This window comes from Bubalus kerabau, chromosome 9 (assembly GCF_029407905.1).
Source record: "Bubalus kerabau isolate K-KA32 ecotype Philippines breed swamp buffalo chromosome 9, PCC_UOA_SB_1v2, whole genome shotgun sequence".
Taxonomy (NCBI): Eukaryota; Metazoa; Chordata; class Mammalia; order Artiodactyla; family Bovidae; genus Bubalus; species Bubalus kerabau.
The window spans coordinates 18,258,841-18,276,505 of NC_073632.1; the positions used below are offsets into that span (position 1 = coordinate 18,258,841).

Consider the following 17,665-nt stretch of genomic DNA (forward strand, 5'->3'; position numbering starts at 1 on the left):
GGCCTCCATCGGGCATGTCCATCTCAAAGCAGGCAGGTTTGGCTGTAGTTTCACTGGACCATCCTGAAGAAGAGTCCTATCCGTGTCTCTTTTACATGCTGACCAGGAAGACTGTGGAAGGTTCTTTGGCATCTAGAAAACAGTCACCATGGTGATGGACTCTCCCTCAGTATATTAGGGCCTGTTTTTTTCCCCACAAATTCGATTTACATTGTTTATTTAGCTTTTTAGTGGCTGCAGTAGATTAATTCAAATGTATTCAATAAATACATACTGAATTCTTACAAAGAGTAAGGTGTATTAGAGATATGAAGTATATATTGAGTTTTTATGGAAAATCTTGATATCTTCATTTTGGGGATCAAGGGTGGTATTTTGTGATTTTCAACTCTGTGCAAGTCTCTGTATTAGGAAGACTTGTAGAAGAAAATTCATAGAGATTTTTCTGCTATCTGTATCACCTGGTACTAAACACGTTTATTTTTTAAATAGAAAAACATTCTAAATAACCTAAATAACAATTGAGATGGCACTAGAATTATATGTAGGCACAAAATTTAAGTTTTTATTATTTTTATCGCTATTAAAATTCTGTTAAGCTGTAAAAATAACCATAAAAATAAAAACCATAAAATAACTCTTTTGCTATCCACCTCTATGTATTTTAATTCGTGTTTGTGTGTGCGTGCATAGTCATATCTGACTCTTTGTGACCTCATGGACTGTAGCCGGCCAGGTTTCTCTGTCCAAGGGGTTTTCCCAGAAAGAATACTGGAGAGGGTATTCTTGATCAAATTGGTGTCTCCAATGATCAAATTGGTGTCTCCTGTGTCTTCTGCATTACAGGCAGATTCTTTACCACTGAGCTACCAGGGAAGCCCTAATACATGTATAGATTCAAATAATCACTAACCCAATCAAGACAGAGAACAGTTCTATAACCGCCAAAGTTTCTCTAATATTAATACAATCTCTACTCACCACTTCCCTCACCCCTAGCTCCTGCAGCTCCTCATCTGTTCTTCCTTCCTGTGAAAACAGGGAAAAAGTTATTGATCGCTCAGTTGTGTCTGACTCCTTATAACCCCATGGACTGTAGCCCGCCAGACTCCTCTATCCACAAAATTATCCAGGCAAGAATCCTGGAGTGGGTTGCCATTCCCTTCTCCAGGGGATCTGTCCAACCCAGGGATCGAACCTGCATCATTATGTCTCTTGCTATGGCATGTGGGTTCTTTCCACCCACAATGGAATATTACTCATTGTGGAGTAATTCACAATGGAATATTCACAACAGAATATTCATAAAAATGAATGAAATAGGCTCATTTGAAGAGACGTGTATGGACCTAGAGACTACCATACAGAGTGAAGTAAGTCAGAAAAAGAAAAACAAATATTGTATATTTTCACATGAAAGTGGACTCTGAAAAAATTGGTATAGACAATCTTATTTACAAATAAATAGACACAGATGTAAAGAACAAAGGTATGGGTACCAAAGGGGAATGTGTGGGTTGGGATGAATTGAGAGATTGAGATAGTCATATTTACACCACTGATACCGTGTATAAAATAGGTAACTAATGAGAAACTACTGGATAGCACAAGAAACTCTGTCTACTCAGTGGGAAGGAAATCCAGAAAAGAGGGGATAAATATGTACATATAGCTGATTCACTTTGCTATACAGTAGAAACTAATGCAATGTTATAAAGCAACTATACTCCAATAACATTTTTAAAAGATTGGTGAGTATGAATAAAGTTGCTAGCTTTTTTTTTTTTTCCTGTGAATATGTGTTTATTTCTCTAGGTTAAATGGGATTGCTGGATCATATGGTAAGTGTGTTTTTAACTTTATAAAAAAACTACCAGCTTGTTTCACAGTGCTTGTTTCATTTTGGATCTCCATCAGCAATATGTGAGAGCTCCAGCTGCTCTGTATCCTCAATACTTGGTATTGTCAGTGTTTTGTTTTTTGTTTTTTTGCTACTTTCCCAAGTAGGTAGGTGGCTTCCCAGGTGGTGCCAGTGGTAAAGAACCCACCTGCCAATGCAGGAGACATAAGAGACGGGGGTTCAATCCCTGGGTCAGGAAGATCCCCTGGAGGAGAGCATGGAAACCCACTCCAGTTTTCTTGCCTGGAGAGTCTCATGGACAGAGGAGCCTGGCGGGCTTTGGTCAACAGGGTCACAAAGAGTCACACCCGACTGAAGCGACTTAGCACATACGCATGCATGTAATGGTATCATATTGTAATTTTAATTTGCATTTTCATAAATGGCTAATGTTATGGAACTTTTTTTTTTTTCATGTGCTCATGTGTCTTTTGGCCATCTGTATATTTTCTCTGGTGAAGTGCCTATTCAAGTATTTTGCCCATTTAAAAAATTGTGGTTCTTTTCTTATTGTTTAATTTTGAAGGTTCTTTATATATCCCATAGACAAGTAATTTTTTGATATATGATTTACTAACAATTTCCCCCAATATGTAGCTTGTCTCTTAATTCTCCTAACAGAATCATTTTCAGAGTAAAGTTTTAAATTTTGACCAAAAATAATTTATGGCTTTTAAAAAGTTTTATGAATTGTGTTTTTGGTTTCACACCTAAAAATTCATTGACTAACCCAAGGTGTCCGTGAGAAGACAAATGGACCAAATCTCTCAGCTTGAATGAGAGATAAACAGGTAAACAAAGTCAAGAGCCCATCTTAGCCAGATGAGCAGGGAATAAGGATCTTTAAATGGACTCTCAGGGATGATTATTCTGGCAATGATATACTCCATGGGTTAGAAGAAGGGGCGTGTGTAGAACGGTAAAGAGCAACTGAGAGGCTATTAAATCCAGGCTTGCAGGGTCTGGAGCTTAAACTAGCATTGTGACACTAGGTTATGGAAACATAAAGGAATAGATGGAGAGGGCAAGCATTTTAAAGTGAAAAATGAACCCAATATGAAGATTTATCAGTATGAGAAATAAGCATGAACTAATCAAGTATGAGGCCAAGATTTTTAACTTGGGTGAAAAGTTAAGACAGTCTATGGTTTCAGAAAACAAAGGTCATGAGTTTAAATTAGGATGTCTTGAGCAGGCCTTGTGGGTCATTCATCTTTGTGTCCCAGCCCCTAGTACAGCACCTGATACTCAACACTTGTTCTTCAGATAAATGTCGCTGAGAATTTGAGATGGTGGAAAGTATCCCATAGGATTATGTTCTCATCATTCAAAGGTACAGAAGTATAGGATGGTCTTGGGGTCTAGAGACATAGCAATCATGCATAATATGTCAGTTAGGGTATTGTGATATACACAGAGACATGAATTACATGTTCATTACATTGCTCCTCTTGAGAAGTACACGTTCAGTGCAAATGGCAGTGAATGGGGCACAAAATGTAGCCTTTTCATCAACGCATGTGTTCCTGTCATACCTCTCCCTAGATTTGTGTCTCTGGTTTTCATAAACAAACCTGTAACTTACTCAGGAAGAAGTGATCAGTAGAGTTCAACTTGTGAAAAATTAAAAAAAAATTAAATACCAGTTTTCTTTCTCTACTTTTGAAACAACAATAGAACCCTCATGAGAAGACAAAGGTGAAGGTATAGAATGGTGGCCCTCAGCAGAGAGGTCAGATTTTTTTGAGCTGATGTTGTGACAGCTGATGACTTTCTTAAGGGAGTGGGTATAAGGAGAAAAGAGTCAGCAGCCAAGGAAAGGTTGGGAGATTGAGGAGAGCCTGGACAGGGGGGATCCTGAACACGGGTAAAGATGGAGCAGGTCATACCAGTGGTCACTGCAGCGAGCAGAATGACTTGTCACAGAGATTTCAAAACTTATTGCAGTGACTTCTTCCAATTTTGGTGGAGTGGTGGGGAATGGAATACCACCTTGGAGGGAATGAATCATGAGGACGTGGAAACATGTGCATTTGTGGAGGGGTTTGGTAGTGAATGGAAGGTGAAGACCAGGATGGTATCCACAGCAGCATCTGCTTAAGTTTATGACTTTTTCTGAAGCTGAGGAAGACCTGTGAGTGTGTGTGTGTGTGTGTGTGTGTGTGTGTGTGTGTGTGAGAGAGAGAGAGAGAGAGAGAGAGAGAGAGAGAGAGAGTGCCAGTAAAGTGGGAGAGACAGACAACCTTGGAAGAAGAGTGGGAGGAATTAAATCAAGGTCCCCTAGGACTTGGCAGGAAGGAGATTGCAACATTTTATTTTCTACCTCAATCTTCACCTCTGTCTTTGTAACCAAACTGTAAAACTGTTAGAGCATTTACATTCTTCTGAAGGACTACTGAAATACTGTAGGATATAACTGACTTAATAAGTGGAATTAACACTTCAAGATCGATTTCCTCTATTGAGTTTACCTAGGTTTGCTTCTTCTCACCTTTTTTATTTTTATTTTATTTTTTAACTTTACAATATTGTATTTGTTTTGCCATATATCAACATGAATCCGCCACAGGTATACACGTGTTCCCCATCCTGAACCCTCCTCCCTCCTCCCACCTCCCTCCTCCCTCCCCGTACCATCCCTCTGTGTTGTCCCAGTGCACGAGCTTCCAGTATCGTGCATCAAACCTGGACTGGCGACTTCTTCTCACCTTAAAACAGTTCATGTAGTATTCTGCCACCATCAATTAATATTCTTTGAGAAACTCCTGTATCAGGGGTTAAAGACAGTGGAGGCTGACTGGTGTCTACTATAAATTCCTAGGAATGACATTTTACTTATTATGGTAGAACTTTGAAAATGCTGTCTTGGGAATTATTCCATATAGGTTTCCATGACTCCAAAGTGCAAGCCCAGAAATCTATTACACTCTGAGATTTTTTTTTTTGTTCCTTCTATCTTACAAAACATAAAAGAAGAAATTAGAGAAGAAAGTTTCCACTTAAATGGATTGCTAGATGAAGTGCTACATGAATAGGAGGTTAGTCACAACCGATGATTTGTGCCATTACTTTGGGAGGAAAAATGACAAGATGGTGTAATAATTATTTCAAAATTTAAAAATACATTTAAAAATATTAAGCAGTTGTGGTTCATTGGTCCTTGGGGTTAGACTGGGCTCTGTGATCCCTCCAAGGATTTCTGAATGATCAACTTATAGCAAGACACATTAAATGTTTATGCTTCGTTTAATTTTTGTTATACTTTTGAAAATCAAAACAAAAATCACTCCTTTGTGTGTTTTGTAATGGCAAAGATATCATGTCATTACAATCGTGATGTGTGAATGTATTGTAGTTGAAGGTATTGAATGACTGTTGAAATCCATGAACCGCTAAGGGTTCCCAATGAGAAGGAGACCAGTGAGCTATCTTGGTATTAATACTGTATTTGTAACAAGTTTTGACGAAAGTCATAGATATCAGTTTGAAGGAACATGCTGTTACTGGGTTAGTCTTGTTTGTTCATTAACCTAATAACTCATCAGAGAACATTTAAAAGTGCCTATAATATGTCACCTACTGTGAAGGGCTCTGAGGAACAAAAATATCCACCCATTGCAATTTGCTGCCTTTTATTAGAAATAATACCTGGGGCAACAATGGTGTATCTTCAAGAACTTAGAAACTGAGCTTTCCTCTGAGAACCACATTTTGATTCAGCATTGAATAGTTTTGGGTTGAAATGAGCAATTACCACAAAGACGAAGACTTCTGAGGGAGTCTGTCCCAATCAAAGTGTTCACATACACAAGAGAGGCTGACAGTCAGCCTGTAAGGAGCTGAAAACTGAGACAGTCATGACTGCCACCCCCAGGAGTCCTGCCCTTTCCCAGCCACCCTGGAGCTCCCCAAACCCAGAAGCTGGCAGGGCAGGGGGCCTCCAGCCCTCCTGCAGGCATTCAGCTTGGCTAGAGCCCGTTTGAATGGGTCCTGAGAGACTTCCCTGGTGGTGCTAGTGGTAAAGAACCCACCTGCCAAGGCAGGAGACACAAGAGATGTGGGTTGGATCCCTGGCTTGGGAAGATCCCCTGGAGGAGGAAATGGCAATGCATTCCAGTATTCTTGCCTGGAAAAACCCATGGACAGAGGAGCCTGGTGGGCTACAGTCCATAGGGTCACAAAGAGTCAGACACAACTGAAGCCACTTAGCACACGCACACATTAGAGACTTGGAATAGCCTCCCTGAATAATCCAACCTATGAACAGTGGATCATTCAATCACTGATGGATCTTCAGATAGAACCAGAGTCCCAGAGGCACAGAGGCCTAACGGAACAGTGCCTGGACTAGAAGGTGTCCCGCTGTGCCCCCATCACACACAAGAAGAGGCTTCAGACTTTGAATCCAATACGCAGTGTCCCTGTCCTGATTCATGGTTACTCTCTCTGTAAGTGCTGGCTCCTATGACAAAACAAGCCTCAACACGACTCTTGTTTCTCACAGTTCTAGAGGCTAATAAGTCTGAGATCAAGGTGTGACTTGAAACCTGGTGGGGGTCTACTTCCTGATTTATAAGCTTCCATCTTTTACTGTATCCTCATATGACAGAAGGTGCCAGAGAGCCCTCTGGGGTCTCCTTTAGAAGAGCACTAATCTCTTTCCTTACGGCTCCACCCTCATCCCCTAATCAACCCCCAGTATCATCCCCCCGCCAGTATCATCACATTAGGGGATGGACGTCAACCTATGAATTCTGAGAAGCACTCACCAGGCCTGGTGGGCAGACACCGGTATATGCTAGAACTGTCAGTTACAGTTGTGAGAACGAAGAACAGGCCTCCTGGGTTTATGGAATAATCTTTTGAGAGTCCTGGTAATGAGCAAATGCCCTCAAGCTAGGTCAACTGGGTGATGCTGACAAGTTAAGAGATTCTGGGTCTGGGCTGAGGGTGGCATCTCAGACTTGCAGATGCTGCCTGTTTCCCCTCCCCCATTCCCGGGAAGTTCTCACAGTAAGAGCCAATCAACCTTTCTGATCATCTCAGCCTGCTGACTGTGAACAGGAGACAGAGACCAGCATGGGGATGAAACCCGCAGAGCAGCTGGAACCAGGGTACAGGCAGGAAGGAGAACCGAGCTGTTGACCTCATTCTGTTCCTCTGCCACTAATAGTTTTGGGGAAAAAAAAATTCTACGCCAGCAGTCTCAACTTCCTTTTTTTATTCTATTGTCTGTTTTCACCATTCTGCAGAAACTGCTTTCACTGAAGTCACAACCTGCCAAACTCAACTACCCCATTTCCACTTTCTTGTGATGTTCCTCTGCCTGTGATGTTGGCCTTGAGAGCAGGAATGGATGTTTCCACCAGTGTCTATCACGGAGCACAGTGACTGATTCCCAGAAAGCATGCAATACATTATTTTTTGAAAGAATGAATAATTGTTATTGATGAAGGAAAGACAAGCGTCACCTCTTCTCTGGACTCCCATAGCATTTTGCTTAAGATCTTCTGTGGTCACTTATTACTCCTCATTTGTGTTCCCAAGGGGTGTACAGCATCCACTGGCTCCCGGCCTAGCACAGGGCTTGGCATATAATAGACTCTCAGGAAAAGTCTGCAGCATAAATGAAGCTGGGGACTGGTGTGACTCAGCAACGGTGCTCCAGTTACTCCAATGATTTGTAATAAATCACCCCAGGATTTAGTGACTTAAAACAATAATCACTTGTTATTTTTCTTCATGGTTTCTGCTTTGCCAAGAATCCAGGAAGGCTCGCTCACATGGCTGACAAGTCTGTGCTGCCTCTTGGCTGGGGTCCCTTGTTCCCCTCCTTGTAGGCCTCTCCACAGGGCTGCTTAAGCATCATTAGGATGTGACAGGTGGCCTCCCCCCAGGCAAGTGCTACAGGTCAGGGTGCAAGCCCTAGAGCCTCTTGTGACCTAGCCTCAGGAGTCCCATGCTATCCTGTCCCCGTATTTTACTGACCGCACATGGCAGTGTGCGTCTGGCATGGGAGGAGACTTTGCAAGGGCCTGAATATCAAGAAGTGAGGATCATCAGAACCATCTTGGAAACTGGGCAGAGTACACGATTAGCCATTGGAAAACAATGAGACAAAGCTACTCCCTAGGCATTCATCTAAAGGCGGTTGTGAGCTCTGACGCCTGGAAGAAACTGTTGTGGCTCTCTGAAGAGACGGCCATCTGGATGGAGGGTACCTTGCCACCAACACCCAGGCCCAAGTTCTCTTCCAATGGAGTTGCGGACTTCCAATGGAGTCTAGAAGTGACTCTTTAACCTCGCAAACAGCACAGCCATCTCCTGGGAGGCCAGTCTGCAGTCTGCGGTTGGTGAAGACTTGAAGACACTCGTCTTTGGGCAGAAGCCAGACTTGGTTCCTCTGCTGTACTGAGGCTGCCTTCAAGGCCTGGCCTAGACTGGATGCCTGCCTTCGGGTCTCCCTGCAGCCTCTCTGCGTGTCCCTGGTCTCAGTGACAGCACCTCTGCTGGTTCTGCTGTGTCCTCCAGGGGCATCTGGGCTTTGAGAAGCCTGGAGGAGACCCACCCCTACAGCATGCCTCGGGGAGTCTTTTCATAAGGCCAACAGTAACTGTAAAAGAGAAGGGCAGAAACTCTGAGGAACCCACAAGAATCACACATTCCCCAGCTGTGCATTTAATAACAAGCGTCCTTTTGATCTGGTAGACAGTCCAGAATGTGTTTACATACCCATTTCTTACTGTCGCTGTAGTGTTTTTAGGTGATCAGATAAATTTAAAGGGCTACAAACAAGAATTATATAAAATAATAACAAATACTTACTGGTAATAATTGAAAAAAGGAAATATGGGGGCTACATATCTATTTTTATTCACGGAAAATAAAAAATAACTTTGGAGGTGATAGGCAAAATTTCTTTTCCTTTTTTGATTGAGGTAAAAAAATTCCTATATTTAATAGCTTCTATGCCAATTTTCTTTAAACATTTTTGAATGTTTTGTTTTCTTAAAGTGTAGCTAGAAAAGATCTTTTCATTTCTATTTTCAGTACAGTGTCTGAAATGAAAACCCAAAGTATAGGTTTAAAAGCTGCTGACTTGTTCAACTAAAGACTCCAATCACTGTTATTGAACAAATGTTATTACTTTTTAAATTTAAACATGACTCTATTTTTAGTCTACAGGCTGAATTTATTTGCATATTCATGGGAATGATGATTTACTACCAAATTCTTATCAGGTTAATTTCAACCTGCCTTCACTGATATCTTATTATACACTAATTAAACACTCATAAATTCTATGAACATTTACTTTTGCTTTATTAATAATTTTCCTGTGATTGAACAGAAGGCTTTAAGCTATGAAAATACTCAGTACAGGATATGGATCTACAGTCAGCCTTTGAATTGCAAACTGTTTCTTAGAAATAAATGAGTCCTTTAAAAATGTTAAACTTCTCTTTTAGCAAACCATCATAATGCATGAATTGTAGAATGTACAGCTCTTCACATCTAAATATCTCTAGAATAAGATGCATCATAGAATCCGTTGCTTCTTAGATTCCTTGAATATGTTGTGTTCATACTTTGGGACTTTAGCTAAACACTCCAGCGGCCTGAAAATGGCTGCAGAGGACACATGATGGACACAGCCAGGGCAGCTGACTTCCCAGGTCTGCCAAGGATGTCAGTTACTTCTCCCTGCACTGTTCCCCACCCAGGGATTGAACCCGGGTCTCCTGGATTGCAGGCAGATCCTTTACCGTCTGAGCCACCAGGGAAGATCTTTCCTCTTAAAACAACAAAACAAAAAGCGTCCCCTTGGAAATAATGGCAATGGAGTTGCTTTTGTTAAAAGAGAGTGATTTTTTTTTTTATAACATATATATTATTTTTCCTCCATGGGTCTTCAGTTCCCAAGAGCTACTGAGACATTAACTCCTGAGGTTAGATAAAATGGCCTTTGGTCTGCCTTTTCCTTATTTGAAAAGCTCTTAAAGGAAATGTATAACAATAAACCTTCTCTATTAAAGTCCCTAAGACACAACTCACTATTAAAAAAAAAAAATTATGGCACATATGTCTTGGATTCTAGTCAAAAAAGTTTAGATCCTGAAGTAGTGGGTCCCCCTGATCGTCGCCTCACCCTTCAAGGACATGGCTGAAACCGTGACAAGGTGGGAAACAGCTGCACTGAAACGCGGCTGTAGTATCTGGAGAGCTTAGGACAGCTTCTGGGTGCAGGGAGTCAGCCATTACAGGCCATTATGACAGTTTCTCCTCATTGCATGTATATTTATTTAATTACTGAACTCAATATTCTTTGGAGATTCACTGGGTGAATACTGATTAGAGTTAATATATGTCAATTAAAAATTAATATGTGCATGGCAACGAGTGTTGAATTTTTTTCCTATGAAACAAAGACATGCTTCTTTGGTGTCAATGAAGGAATGTTAAATACTGTCAAAGTTAGGAATAATGAAAAAATTTAGATTTTCAGGTAGGGTAATTCTTGTGTACAGAACCTAAAAGATGAGAGACCTCCAGAATTAACTTTCTTAAACACATATATTGGACACAATGTGATCAAGCATTGCTTCCAAACTTAAAAATCGCTACTTAAGGTTTTTGGCAATAGTTCATGTAAATTACATCCTTTAGAAAACACATTGCACAATGGCACAAAATCTATAGCCCCATAAAAACTGATACATTTGCCAAAAGGTGGTGGAAAAGGTAAAGACATAATTGCAGCAGTTATATATACAAATATATACAGGCTTTTACAGGTGTTTTCATTGTGCCTTCATTTGTGTAACAGGCTACTGCAAAATTCAGTGACTTTAAATAGTTTTCCCTTTACTGTTTTTCCTATTTTGAGGGTCAGGAATTTGAGCAAGACTCTGCTGGGTGGTTCCTTTGTTGCACATGGCATCAGTGGAGGTCACTAAGAGGTCAGCGGGCAGATGGGCAAGTCTGGAGGAGCTAATAAAACCCAGAAGGATGCAGCAGGGGACCCTGGAAGGTAGGACCTCCAGCTGGCAATGGTGACCAGAAGACAGATAGGGTGGCCTTTCCGGTAGTGGTCTCAAGGGAGGAGAACTTCTTAAATGTCAGTTCAGGGCTACACAAGAGTAGGTTCCCAAGGCCTCAGGGGAAGACGCGAGTTTCCTTATACCTTAATCTTGTAAATTCCAGATTTTCTGGAAAATCCTCCATATTCTGTTTTTCAAAGCAAGCCACTGGGGTCAGCCTTAATTCAAAAGGTGGAGAGTTAGACTGTACCTCTCAATGGGAGGAGCGCAACGAACACGAGGCCAATTCTAACTTACACACCTCTAGACCATTTGCCGGAGCACCCGGGCGCAGCAACTGGCACTACACTTTCTTTTCTAGGATGCCCATGGCTAGACGGACACCACTTACTTCTGCGCCACGTTCTGGCCCTCTGCCAGTGGAAGACGACGCCAAACTCCCAGATCCTAGAGCTGCCCATTTTTCCTTCACTAAGCCCTACGACCAACAAGTCTTTTTATGTCTCTGGTCTGTTTGTGTGTCTATTACTTTCAGGTCACTCATGGATCATAGTAAGTCAGGGCTACAAGGGACGCGGGAGAGAGACTCAGGTCCTATTTTATAGACGAGGAAATTTAGCTTTAAAGTAACTGTGTGACCTGGCCAAGGTCAGAAACTGATTATGGGCGGAGCCGCAGTTGCAATGCTTGAAGAGAAGCCATTCTGACTTGCCCGTGGAATGGACATCCTGTCACCTCTTCTCGCCCTAGGAGCGGCCCATCATTCTTGATGCAGTCTCCTATTACATCACGAAACATTTAGAAAGAAGCTGTTTATTTCAAGCACAGCAATTTAGCCTTATACATTGGACTTTTTTTTTTCAGTCCACGGTCAGCAGACAGGGTGTGCAGGCGTGGTCGCCTCTAGTTGGAAGGTCATGATACAAAGTTAACAGGAGCCACTCGTTCTATCAGATTGTGCTGTTTTACCTTTGAAAGTGAAAGTGAAAGCGGCTCAGTTGTGTCCGACTCTTTGCGACCCCATGGACTATTCATGGGATTCTCCAGGCCAGAATATTTCTGGCCTTTCCCTTCTCTCAACCGAGGGATCGAACCAAGGGGATCTTCCCAAGCCAGGGATCGAACTCAGGTCTCCCGCATTGCGGGCGGATTCTCTACCAGCTGAGCCACCAGGGAAGACCGCTTTAATTACTTCTATGACACCCTTTCCCTGGCTGTCCCTCCCATTTCAAACAGACAAGGGGTCAAGCTTCCTGAGTTTTTATTCTATTCCGAGCACCGATGCAGAGTGGGTATTAGCGAAACCATGCACGGATGCGTGTGAGCGTCTGGTGGTTCTCGCTGCTTTTGCTGCCTGGATGAGGTGGCTACAGCTTTGACTTTCCGTGTCCGCGGCGCTGCGAGTGTCAGCCCAGACGCAGTCCCCGTAGCTCGGGTTTGCTGCCCGGTTCCCAGCAGCTGCGAATTCTTGCCGCGGCCAATCCATCTTTCCCTCCAGGACCGGCCGGGAGAGGAGGCGGGGTGCGGACGGGAATCGCCCGCAGACGGCGACACCTCCTCTGACCCCGGTCCAAGCCAGGGGAGGGTCGGAAGCCGAGGGCAGAGGGCTTTCCGAGGGGCAGGGCGGCGGGAGCTGCGCGCGCCGGGCCGGGAGGCGGGAGCGATGGGCGGGCTCGGGCGCGGGCGGCGGCCCCGGGGCCGCGGGCTCCTCCCCGCCCTGCGCCCGCTGCTCGCCGCGCGCAGGCAGAGCGGGCCGGGCGCCGAGGTGCCGCCCAGCGCCCCGGCCGCGGCCCTGCCCGGGCCCTAGCGCCGCCGCCAACCGGAGCCCGGAGCCGGCGCCCCGCAGCCCCGCCGCGCCCCGCGCCCGCCTCTCCGATGGGCAACCTGCTCGGCGGGGTCAGCGTGCGCGAGCCCACCACCGTGGAGGACTGCGACTCCACCTGGCAGACGGACTCGGAGCCCGAGCTCGAGGAACCGGGGCCGGGCGGCGGCGAGGGCCCGGGGCGGGAGCCCGCGCAGCCCCCAGAGCCCGCGGAGCCCGAGGAGCCCCCGGAGCGAGCCGGCGGCCGGCCCCGCGCCGGCCCCGCGCCGGAGCCGGACCCCGAGGCGGCAGGCGCAGAGCAGGTAGGCGGCCGCCAGGGCTTCGGGCCGGGGTGGGGCGGGGGGCGGCCGCGGGCGACCCCAGCGCGCAGGGCCCGGGCGCGCGCGGGCGCGGCGGCTCGTCCTCCTGCGGCCGCCCCGGGACCCAGGCCCTGCGCGCTGGGGTCGCCCCGGGCCGCCCGCGGACGGCCTTGGGCCTGAGCGCGGCACCGGCCGGAGGGTCCCCCCGCCACCCCGAGCAGAACCTAACTTGGCGGAGTGTCTTCTCAGCCTCCGCAGCGCAGCCGGGTGATGGAAGGCGGGGTGGGGGTAACCTGCCTGAGAATAGAGGATGGTGAAAACCTGTCTAGTGCGTGTTATTGGTTAACAAAAAAAAAAAAATCACCTAGAATGAGGTGGGGGCAGCGAGCCCTCTCCCTGAAGCGGGGTCTCCAGCCTTTAGGAATCTCTGGAAGGTGCCCATCCGACGTGAAAATGCCAGAGTTCCAAGTCAGGCCTCCTAACCCAGGAGTTCAGGGCATGCTCCAAACATCTTTTTTTTTTTCATCCAGAAGACTTGTTGATCCAGATATGCTGAAGTCATCTGCCTCCTTCAGTTCGGAGGAGAGGTTAGTAACCCTTCTAACCTCTAATGGACTGAAAAATCAGGAAACTTTAGAAGGGAGGACTTGCATGGCCAAGCCTCTGAAGGGCGCCTGGCTCAGCTCTAACAGGCCGGGGTATTGGGTCAGGCCCTCCTCCTCGGCCTTGAGGGGAAGAGGGTGGGAAGTGGAGACCAAGGTCTCTCGGCTCTAGCAGAGGAATCAGAGGGTATATTTTACAGGAAGGCTGCCTCATCCATCTTGACAATCATCTGTTTGGGTCAGCAGCAAACTGTGCAGGCTCTGTGCTATACACATGTTCTTTCCAACTGCAATTTTTGGAGTGGAGTGTGGTGGCAGTAGCTCTTTTGAACTCCCGTTTTGGAGAAAACTGAGGCCTAGAAAGAGAAGTTTGCCCAGGATCATCCAGGGAAAGAGACGTGCAGACCCAAGTCTGCCTGTCACCTGCTGCAGAACCCGAGACCTGATTGTCAGTTTGGCCCTGCTGCTGGTTGTCTGGAGAAGGCAATGGCAACCCACTCCAATACTCTTGCCTGGAAAATCCCATGGGCGGAGGAGCCTGGTAGGCTGCAGTCCGTGGGGTTGCGAAGAGTTGGACACGACTGAGTGACTTCACTTTCACTTTTCACTTCCATGCACTGGAGAAGGAAATGGCAACCCACTCCAGTGTTCTTGCCTGGAGAATCCCAGGGATGGGGAAGCCTGGTGGGCTGCCATCTATGGGGTCGCACAGAGTCGGACACGACTGAAGCGACTTAGCAGCAGCAGCAGCAGCTGGTTGTCTTGCCTTGCAAATTCATTGTTTTTCCCTTCCACTTGAAAAGCCTCTTGATGAAAATGGAGAGTGAAAAGGTTGGCTTAAAGCTCAACATTCAGAAAACGAAGATCATGGCATCCGGTCCCATCACTTCATGGGAAATAGATGGGGAAACAGTGGAAACAGTGTCAGACTTTCTTTTTCTGGGCTCCAAAATCACTGCAGATGGTGACTGCAGTCATGAAATTAAAAGACGCTTACTCCTTGGAAGGAAAGTTATGACCAACCTAGATAGCATATTCAAAAGCAGAGACATTACTTTGCCAACAAAGGTCCGTCTAGTCAAGGCTATGGTTTTTCCTGTGGTCATGTATGGATGTGAGAGTTGGACTGTGAAGAAGGCTGAGAGCCGAAGAATTGATGCTTTTGAACTGTGGTGTTGGAGAAGACTCTTGAGAGTCCCTTGGACTGCAAGGAGATCCAACCAGTCCATTCTGAAGGAGATCAGCCCTGGGATTTCTTTGGAAGGAATGATGCTAAAGCTGAAACTCCAGTACTTTGGCCACCTCATGTGAAGAGTTGAGTCATTGGAAAAGACTGATGCTGGGAGGGATTGGGGGCAGGAGGAGAAGGGGACGCCAGAGGATGAGATGGCTGGATGGCATCACTGACTTGATGGACGTGAGTCTCAGTGAACTCCAGGAGTTGGTGATGGACAGGGAGGCCTGGCGGTCATGGGGTCGCAAAGAGTCGAACACGACTGAGCGACTGATCTGATCTGATCTGATCTGTATCTCAATGAAGAAGTTTGGGATGTCAAAAAAACAAAACAAAAAAAACACCTGCTCAGATTCTGTCCAGCTAACCTGGTCCATCTATATGAGACAGTTTTATAATTCATGTTTCAATCAGTTAATCACAACCCCAGTAAATGGTAGATGGCTTCAAAGTTTTCTTTTCCCCTTTAATGATTGATTTTTCTTGTCAGGATCACCATGTAATGTCTACTCTTTAATGCTGCTTTTGAATGTCCACCTTACCTGCTCCCTACTCCCCATGGTCATTTGCAAGAACTAATGGAGCTACCTTTAAACTCTAACCCAGTCTACTTTTTAGACTGCTAAAAAGTAGAAAAACTACTTTTCACCAGCTCTGTTGCTGTATTCCTAGTGCAAGTGAATATTTGACAAATGACGGTGCCATTAACCAAGATGGGGAAGTCTAAGGTAGCAAGCAGCATCAGAGGTTAAATCAAGAATCCCCCTGAGTTTAATATCCTATAAAATATCCAAGGGGAGTTGATGAGTAGTTCATTATGAGTGAAGCCTCAGTCCAGGACTGGAATCGTCAGCATGTAAGAATGGAAGTATTTAAATTCATGGGAAGATCTGGGGTCATCAAGGAGCATGAGAAATGTGGACGGGCCCTGGGCACTGCTCCATGGAGACCATGTGAGGGAGAGAAGTCAAAGATGAGGCTGCCCAGGGGCGACCAGTGAGATGGAGCAGAAGCAAACCGGGGCAGGTGTGGCGTGTGACAGTGTTTCAGAAGGAGACATGTCAGTTGGCCCAGTGCTGCTGGGAAGTCACCTGGGTGGAGCACTGGGAAAGCTGCTCAGTGAGATGGGAATGTGTTAGGTGATGTTCATAAAAGCCATTTTGATGGCGTGCAGAGGATGATAGCCTGATTGGGGTGGGTTGTGAGAGAAGGGGAGACAGGCAGGGACTATGGGCAACTCTCTGGGGATGTTTTGCTATAAACCAGAGCAAAGCTATGGATCTGTCTTGAGGGGAGTTTGGGTCAGTCCTAGTTGATACATGTTTAAGATTAGAGATACTACAGCATGTTTGCTGAAGGCAATGACCCAGAAAACAGGGAAATTTTGGGGACACGGGAATTAGTGATAAAATATTAAGGAACAAAATCTGTGGCTGAGCAGGTGAAAGGGAGTGGGGAGGAGAGCCTGGAGGAGCAGGAAGGGGAGGGAGCACGGATGATGCTGGCAGGCTGGCGCATTTAGAGCCTGGAGGAGGCAGGCATTCTCAGCATAACCCTGGGAAATATAGGTAGGGCGTGAGTCATTCTCCTCATTTCGCAGATGATCAAATGAAGATGCAGTTAAAAGCCTCACACGTCAGCAGCTGAGTTAAAGACTCAGCTGGAGTGTCCTGACTCCTAGTTTTGAACTGTTGATATTCCACCATGGTTTCTATGACAGTCCTTCGCATTGGGTGGAGCTGAAATTGATTCAGACCCAATTAGTCAGACTTGGAGCCTTCAGCCTGGGGTTCTCCGTCTGGCCCTGTTGCTGGGCTCTGGGTGATAGTTATTGAACTTTATTCCAAGCCTGGGTTCCCTTGTTTCTAAGATGGAAGCACTCCTGATGGCCTTCCAGGTGCATTATAAGAATCAAATGAAATAATATATGTGCCTGGTAAGTAGAAAAATGCTTACTTTATGCTTCTGGGATGATGAGTCATGGGGTTGTAGCATAGGCTAAAGAGATCCAGAAACCTGCTAGGCAGAGCTATTTTGAAATGTGTGGTGAAGACCAGAATATAAGCTTTTCCTTGCTTATGTAAGGAGCAGCTATTGTTAAACATCAGCTAGTTTGGAGTTAAAGTAAGTCGCTCTGTACTTGTAGTAATAGTGAGAATCATGCCGCTTCAGAAACTGCTTGGCGGATGCCGGTCTGTCAGCACCGACAGGGGCGGGGGCCAATGAGGAAAGGTGGGTGAACCTCTTAATGAATATTCAGACTTCAGCTTTGTCATCTGTTTCATCTTCCTCAGCAGTTTCTTTGCCCTTCTGCGTGACTCTGGACCCAAAGCATGTTCTTGTACACTATGATAGCACGTGGAGTTAAGAGCATGAGAACTGATTATACTGACTTCTATCTTATCCTTTAAAAATTGCCGTGGGGCTGGGAATTTTGTTTAGAATTTTAAAAGTGTAAGTAAACTACCACGTACAGGTTACTACAATGTGAAGTTCAGTCCAACTGAGAATTACACTACTTTGTGTGTATATGTTTGAAATCTGCTACCTTCAAAAAGAGAATGGCTACCCAGCCCAGTATTCTTGCCTGGAAAATTCCATGGACAGAGGAGTCGAACAGGCTACAGTCTGAGGGATAGCAAAGAGTCGGACATGACTGAGTGACGAACACACACACACACACACACACACACACACCTTATATCACATTGTATTATCACTGAATTAACACAAAGGTTATTCATGCCTTTGTGTGCCTGTTGTATAC

At 45.4% G+C, this 17,665-nt stretch overlaps 1 protein-coding gene and 1 long non-coding RNA gene across 3 annotated transcripts in view; one reads left to right on the forward strand and one right to left on the reverse strand.

The window, feature by feature from the left end:
• LOC129619597 (uncharacterized) lies at nucleotides 1–13,856 on the reverse strand. The gene is made up of 3 exons (XR_008697949.1): nucleotides 13,427–13,856; nucleotides 982–1,029; nucleotides 1–132 (listed from the first exon to the last, which is right to left on the reverse strand). It is a non-coding gene; the product is annotated as an uncharacterized LOC129619597 (long non-coding RNA).
• The window catches only part of OGFRL1 (opioid growth factor receptor like 1), a 16,682-nt gene continuing 11,664 nt past the window's right edge, over nucleotides 12,648–17,665 (forward strand). For both annotated transcript variants that reach the window (XM_055534782.1, XM_055534783.1), the window contains exon 1: nucleotides 12,648–13,065. In XM_055534782.1, the coding sequence (XP_055390757.1) occupies nucleotides 12,817–13,065 (249 nt within the window). In that variant the 5' untranslated portion in view covers nucleotides 12,648–12,816. The remainder of the gene's footprint in view (nucleotides 13,066–17,665) is intronic.